The following is a 7,703-nucleotide window of genomic DNA, read 5'->3' on the forward strand; positions in this document are numbered from 1 at the left end:
CACTTTCCCCAAGCCCCCAAAGACTCAGCAGCCTCACGGGGCCCAGCACTGGACTCCCCCCTTTCAGCAGGGGCTGGAGGCTGGGGAGGGGGCGGGGGGCTGGGAGAAGGGCGGAGGGGATGCAGCCAACGGCCCAAAAGAGAGGGCGGAGCCTCCCCGAGGTTAGCTACCGGATTGGCTGCGGGCGGCGAAGGGAGGGGCCAAACCAGCACAAAATAGCCTGCGCGCTGGGAGCCAGTCGCCACAAACTCTGCCCCTAAGCTTTAGCTTTCGAGCAGCGTTTAGTGGCTACAACCTCTTGCAGAGCTCCGGGAGCTGCCGCCGCTGCCCCCGCCGCTGCCCCCTCCGGGAGTCTTTCCCCTTCCCCAGACCCACAAGTCCTGCCCGCCTAGTCCGGTCCAGCCCTTCCCCGGCCGGGGCGATGCGCCTGATCCAGAACATGTGCACCATCGCCGAGTACCCTACTCCGGGCAGCAGCGGCAGCGCCGCCGCCGCCTCCATCGACTGCTGCCTGGGCGCAGTGTCTGGCCGCCGCCTGGTCAAGATCGCTGTGGTGGGGGCTAGCGGAGTCGGCAAGACCGGTGAGTCTTGTGTCCCTCCCTGGGAGGTCCAGGAGACCTGCTCCTCCGACTGTGGTTTGGAGAAAAGGAGTAATAATAGGCTTTCCTTATTTTAAGGATTGCAAAGCTCAGTGAGACCAGGGAGCTCCTACCGGTCTCCTTACCTCTGCCCCCTCTCTCCATCCCCACCTTCCGTGATCTGGTCTGATCTGATACCTTCTCGCCTGTTACGATTCACCTGGGGGAATGGTGAAGTTGCTTTCCTGGTCCTCTTTAAAATGTGGGTACTACTTTCCGTTCAGGATTGGTACAGCCCTGCCCAGAGGCAGAGAGCTGCTCTAGATGGCCCGTCCAGCTTCAGAAGCAGAGAGTTGCTGGTTCCCTGTTCTCCCATTAGGGTTCTGGTCAAGGATCGGGGTCAACGACCTTGCAGCCTAAGTGCAAAAATGGTATTTCACTTGGCTTCTGGCCGCCCATTCCCCGGGGAAGCTGTTTGCTGAGGCTGGACTCGCAGCCCAGGTAGGGAGTGGGTTTCACCTAGACTGTCATTCCAAGGGATAACCGTGTTCCCTTTTTCTTTTCTGACCTACAGCACTGGTGGTACGATTCCTGACCAAACGATTCATTGGCGACTATGAAAGAAATGCAGGTGAGCATCTTATTAACAGTTCCTCGTTTGAGGGGAAAATGCTGGGGTTGGTGCCATTACTGTTATGGGTTAAATATGTCCTTAAAAAATATGCAGTCTGTGAGCGTTCTGACATTTTCGACTTCCAGCTCCTACCAAATTTTGCTTCTCTCCCCCGCCCCCCATCCTTTCCCCATGCAGACCCCTGCCATCTGGCCTCATTCCATTCTGGCCTCATTCATCATCTTACTCCAAAAAGGATCCTTTTCCTTGGTATGTTTTAACTATTGGAGCCTCAGTAGGAAATACCCTTTGTACTCAGGCTCACTCTCCAAAACGATCTCGCTAGAGTCATAAAAAGATAGCCTGGCCCTCCCCCCTGTAGTGCTGGCTTTCAGATTTGACCTTTTAAACCAAATACCAAAGCAAAGTAGTTATAAACTTAAACCTACCTCTTTCACTAGTAGTGTCTAAATGGGAAAAAAATAAGTGGTACTTGGATTTTCTTGTTTTTGAGGAGCTAGCCTGAATAATTGAGAGCACACATTTTTAAATCCTTGTCATTAGGAACTAGGGTCCAGTCACACATACATACTAGTATGTGCACTCATACACATACCCAGTATACTATCATGTTATATTACAAGTTGGTGGAAACCTTCAGAAACATGTGAAGGACCTCTGTGTAATTAATATGCCAAGAAAGCTATAAGCTACCATAAAATTAGTCAAGGCAACTTCAAACTTGTTATTGTTTTGGCCATTGTTACTTTAAGTGTTTATTTTAATGGATGGTGTGGGTTGGGCTTTTAATTATCCAACTAACCTGTTTTGAAGTCAGATGTTTTTAAATCATAAGTGTGTCAAGCAGTGATCCAGAACTGAAAACACATTAGAAGACACTAAGGTTCAAGGGAAGGAACACTCAACTTGGTTTTAGAAGACCCAGGGGCGAAGTTCTCTGCCATTTATTAGCTGTGTCACTATGGACCAGCCACAGTCTTAAGCCTCAGTTTCCTCACCTGTAAAATGAGGGAGTTTTATTAAATTATCTCTAAGGTCTTTGCTAACTCTAATATTCTTTGATTTGATGGTTTCCAGCAAGGAAATAGACAAGGAAATGCTTGTCCATATATAGAAACAGAGTTTGAGAAGAGGTCAACCCTCTAAAAACAAATGAGTTTCCTGTCATAAAAAACCAGACCCTATAAATATCAGGCTGTATTCTTTTGTTAAACACTGGCAGATTGCTTTGGTTTTTAGTTGGTGTCAATGGACTTTGTCAATTAAAAAAACAACTCCTCAGCCCATTAAGAAGATTCCAAAGTGCTGGAGCTTTGGGCATGGAGTTTTATTTTCTTTTAGTTTTGTGTGCATTGAAAACTCTCTTACAGACAACCTTTTTTATTTTCTTTTCTCCTTGAATAGGTAACCTTTATACCAGACAAGTCCAAATAGAGGGAGAAACCCTGGCAATTCAGGTTCAAGACACACCAGGAGTCCAGGTGAGATCCTTCTATATGGTTTCACAGACATTATCCATTTGCTTATACTTTACCTCAGAGTGGCATTGTCCTTATTCTAGATAATGCCACGAGAGGAGAAGTTGTAAGTTAAAGGAACATTGAGAGGATCTCTTTAGCAGGCAATCAGTCACAGCCTGAGGAATTCTGGGGTGCAGAATCCCCCCTCTTTTTACCTGTTCCAGGAAAGGAAAAGCCTGAAATGGGGGAAGGAGGTTTATTCTTGTAGCTGAAAACTTCAGCATTAAAAACCAAATGTATGGTTGTATTCACCAAGATTCAGAGTCAGTTTTATATTGTGGAAAGTTACTCTGAACAAAAGAGCCATACTAGTGGTAGAGTGGGTTTTTTCTTCTTCTTCTCTCTCTTGAACTGGGCAGTTATCCAGGTTTAAATGCTTCCAGCTCATATCTTCACTTCCCCAGACTTACTGTCTAGCCAGCTAATTTCCCATTTTGTGGAACTACAAAGTCTCTCTGCGTGTAGTACCATGCAGGTCAATTTTCCACTTGAGTGTAGTGAGCTGCAGGGTTATTTATTCCAACTTCATGCAGCTGGATCAACATATTCTGAAGAAAGCCAAAATGTACGGGAGTGTAATTTGTATTTATGGCTCTCAATGGTGTGAGTCCAAAGGACTCTTCTGACTTAGACTAAGTTTACCAGACTGGGATTTTTTCCTGTCCCCATGAATTTGCTTCATGATCCTTTCTTTTTTAGATCCACGAACAGGGGTTGAGCTGCAACGAACAACTGAACAGATGCATTCGCTGGGCCGATGCCGTGGTGATCGTCTTCTCCATCATCGATTACAAGAGCTATGAGTTGATCGGCCAGCTACACCAGCACGTCCAGCAGTTGCACCCGGGTGCCCGGCTGCCTGTTGTCATCGTGGCAAACAAGGCCGATCTGCTCCACATCAAGCAGGTGGAGCCTCAGCACGGACTGCAGCTGGCCAACATGCTGGGCTGCACGTTTTATGAAGTGTCTGTCAGTGAGAATTACAATGATGTCTACAACGCCTTCCACGTCCTGTGCAAAGAAGTGAGCCACAAACAGCAGGTGGCCAGCACACCAGAGAAGAGGAGAACCTCTCTCATTCCTAGGCCAAAGTCTCCCAACATGCAGGACCTGAAGAGAAGGTTCAAGCAAGCCCTGTCTGCTAAAGTGAGGACTGTCACTTCGGTCTGAGGGCAAAACTTTGAGATTTTGGTCTTCCAAGGAAGTAGTCCTGGAACAGGGAAGTCTGGTACTACAGGGTCTATGGAAGGGCTGAACCTGAGTGGCTGAGGGGTCCTTCTGAACTGCTGAGGAATGGAAAGAGCTGTCTTCTTAGCAGGAAAGAACTGATGAGCTCTGACCAAGTTCACGAAGTGGATCCAGCATGTGGCCAGCAGGATCCGTGCTGTTCAGAAGGGTTGGACTCTGAATCAGTGAAATAATCTGTGTTGTCTTCCCCTCACGGGGTGTGAGTGCTGTAGTGTCTGTCCACACCTACCACCTTTGTCTCGAAGCTAGTCTACCGTCGTTTCACAGGAAAAAGACAGAAACACTGTGATGTACAGTAAGACTAGAAGAACAGGTTAAAGGAGAGCATTCCCATCTTCTCATCACTTCCTCCCTCTCCCAGAACAACTTTGTAATGGCAGTTTAAGTTTCCAATGCTGGAGCACAAAAAATTAATCTGCAAAATGCCATTCTAATTTAGGGGGCAACCAAATTCCTTCGTGAATAAGGAGCAAAATGTTCTCTATGAACAAATACCACTGTGTTTCTGGGCCTAAGTCTTCTGTAAGACAAACACATTTACACAAATGTAAAGAAAAAAATCGTTACTTGATGCTTGTTTGAAATCTGATGGGTGTGATTTGCTGGGTCCAAATGAAGTAGTGGTTGAGTCAAATGCTTTAGCCATGGATATTTAGTAATTATTAGTAACTGTCCGATTGTTTCCTTTTGTTTTGGCATCAGGTGAAGAAAAAAAGTGGGTATCATGTTAATTGATTTTGATGTCATTTGTATAAAGGGCTCTTGGTGCTGAAGTTGGGCTCACTTCTAGGCATGGCTGAGCCATGACTGATGACTAAAAGCTAAAGCACCATCTTGCAGTGAGCAGATGGAGGTGGGGGAGATTCAACAGCCTCCAAACCTATACAAGATGCACTTTAAAAAGCCACGTGTGCTTTTGCTTAAACTGTAATTTAATTTATTTTATGTACAATAAAAAGGTCATCTAGATGAACAGACTTTTGCCTTCAATATCTTTATTTTTCACATACTCTTCTGCACATCATTCAGCAAGAACACCTGACAATTTGCTTGCCAGGTCACACAGCAGAATAGAACATGTCCTATCACTTGCTCTCTCCATACCCCATGAAAACTTCAAGCAGGTGACAAATGTCTTGGCAGATGCCTTCTAAGGTACTAAGACTCAACATGCCCCCCATCCCACCAAAGGTAATATGGCACTCTTGTAAGCCTGTAGTTGATGGATTATACCTAACGTCTGAGCAGGCCAGATTTTTACTTTTTTGTAGTCTTTGGCCAATAACCTGTGGCTACTTCTGGAGTCATTTCCATTCACACTCTGTCACTAGGTTTGAATGTTAAACTATTCCAGGTCACTGTGTCCATCTCAGATGGTGGGGTGGGTCTAAGTGTTGCTTGAGGTTTTGCCTTTGGGGTGGTAATTCAGCACTTTAGCAAAAACAGGTCGGCCAGAAGAGAAGCAGTTGTTATGGGGGAACTGGGCCACTCTTGGAATTAGAAAGACCTGAGTTCAAATTCTACCTTTGACACATACTAGCAGTGTATCCATGATACAAATAATGCAAATAAATGAGTCAGGAGAGAGGTCACTTGACTAGTGGATAGAGGGCTGGAACTGGGAAGTCCTAGGCTCATTTACTGCCTCTGATCATGTTGGCAATCTGTCCACCCTTGGGTTGATTAACCTCTAAGTACCCAAAGAAAGTTTAAAACTGTAAGTTAAAAATGAATTGCCGATCTGCACTGATGGAGTGACTTTCAATACTTTGTTCCTTACACTGAAGAAATCCCAGGTTTGAATTTCTTCCACCAAAGAAAAAAAATGAGCCATCTTCATTAAAGTTTCAATAAGAAGGTTTGGTAAAACTGTTGGTTCCTATATAATGGCTGCCCTACCACTCATGGTACAGTTGGGGACAACATAGGCATTTCTTTGTCTATCTGGGGACTGTATCTCTTTCAAGTCTACTCCTGGGCTTACACGCTGCATCAACATAACATCCCAATTCCAAAACACTAACAGATATCATTAGCTAGCTATTTTAAACATTCACTTTTAGACTTATCCATTCTATTCTGTGGATTAATGATGCTTTAGCAGTGAGAGTTTAATAATCTTCATATGCTGAACTGCACAGTATCCTAGCTGAACTATTGTAATTACACAGGAAAAAAAAAAAAGCTTTTAAGTACCAATTTTAGTTTTTATCTTGCAAAGTGCTGAGCAGTGCTAGGCTACAATTTGCTGGTGTTTCATTACCTCTCTTCTCTCTTCCCACCCACTCCCAAGTCTGATAAGAACTGTATTCTTTGATCTCGATTTTGAGAGGTATCTAAGGGGCAGAGAAAGGGAAGGAGATGGACCAGGAGACTTAGGATTTCTTATCATTTCTCATTAGTCTGTTTCTTTATCTGCCATTGACTTTGGGTATGGTCAATGGAAACCACTGCACTATATAGGCATGTACTCCCATGTATCCATCACTTCTTTTTCATTCCTTTTCCTTCCAACTACTTTTTATTAGGGATCTGGGAAAGTATGTTGGGAAATGCTGCCATTTAAAAAAAATTATTTTATTTGTTTTCAGTTTTCTACAATCACTTCCATATATCTTAGATTTTTTTCCCCCTCCCTCCCCCTCCTTCTCTCCTGAAATGCTGCCATTTTGAAGAAGGCACTTAGGCCCTATGGAATTCCTGAAAAGTGCCCTGTACTAAGAATTATGAGGATATTGACTGAAGTCTCAGCTCTGACTTCTGACACTAAGCTGAGTGATTACGGGAAAGTGGCTGAACCTTTCTGAGTCTCAGTTTCTTCATCTTTAAAAAAGGGAAAATAATACTTTCAAAATTTAAGTACTAAGGTTGCTGTATAAAACTGCACTATGTAAATACTATGGAAAACTTAAAGCCTGGGACATTTTAATACAATTTTAAAGCTTTTCAGCTAATCTTTCCTAACATACAGCTTGTTCTTTTCAGAGCTGAGGCTCATCCTAAGCCCTGCCTGATTTTTCATCTCCACTATCTGCAGTCATTTCGAGTTGGCTGTTACTATCCATATTTTGGGAATGTTGTATTAGCTTCTTGGTACCTTAGCTTGGTGTAGCTTTTTTGTTGTTGTTCAAATGTTCAATCGTCTCTGACTATTTGTGACCCTGTTTGGAGTTTATTTTTGGCAAAGGCATTGACGTGGTTTGTCATTTCCTTCTCCAGCTCATTTTACATATGAGGAAACTGAGGCAAACAGGTTAAGTGACTTGCCCAGGGTCACATAGCTAGTAAGTGTCTGAGGCCATATTTGAACTCAAGAAGTCTGACTCCAGACCTGGCAGTCTCTGCACTGTGCCACCTAACTGCCCCTGGTGTATCTTTAATTCCTTCTATCTTTCCTCCATCCCTTGAACATCTTTTTCATCTGAGTTTCTGATATATAACTGTCTGCCACTGAGGCACTACAGCTGCTTTCTTCTTTCCTTCTCATCTTTCAGAAGTGGTTTCAGTTCCCAGCTTTGACACTTAGATAAAGTCCCAAGCCGGAAACCTTCTGGGGTCATAATCTCCTGGGGCAATAGTCCTCCCATGGGCTAGCTTTCTTTATGCATCTTTGTGTGCATTTTCTCAGACTGATTCTCCCATCTGTTCCTGCCTGTTTCTAGCCTCTTGTGGTCCTGGGTCTGCCTCTGTAGTGGTTGTAACATCTGCTGTTTTCATTAGAAG

The 7,703-nt window shown here is 44.3% G+C and overlaps 1 protein-coding gene across 1 annotated transcript; it reads left to right on the top strand.

The window, feature by feature from the left end:
- The first annotated feature begins 232 nt into the window (after window positions 1–232).
- Window positions 233–4,957, top strand: RASL11B (RAS like family 11 member B). Its single transcript, XM_072620770.1, has 4 exons — window positions 233–581; window positions 1,153–1,209; window positions 2,617–2,693; window positions 3,432–4,957. The coding sequence occupies exons 1-4, from the start codon at window positions 422–424 to the stop codon at window positions 3,900–3,902; spliced, it is 765 nt and encodes a 254-aa protein (XP_072476871.1). The 5' UTR covers window positions 233–421; the 3' UTR covers window positions 3,903–4,957.
- Window positions 4,958–7,703: the final 2,746 nt, after the last annotated feature.

Source organism: Notamacropus eugenii, chromosome 6 (genome assembly GCF_028372415.1).
Source record: "Notamacropus eugenii isolate mMacEug1 chromosome 6, mMacEug1.pri_v2, whole genome shotgun sequence".
NCBI lineage: Eukaryota > Metazoa > Chordata > Mammalia > Diprotodontia > Macropodidae > Notamacropus > Notamacropus eugenii.

Coding starts and splice junctions, on each gene's coding strand:
- RASL11B (XM_072620770.1), top strand. CDS start 422: ATGCGCCTGATCCAGAACATGTGCACCATCGCCGAGTACCCTACTCCG. Junction 1,210..2,616: donor CGACTATGAAAGAAATGCAG/GTGAGCATCTTA, acceptor CTCCTTGAATAG/GTAACCTTTATACCAGACAA. Junction 2,694..3,431: donor AAGACACACCAGGAGTCCAG/GTGAGATCCTTC, acceptor TTTCTTTTTTAG/ATCCACGAACAGGGGTTGAG.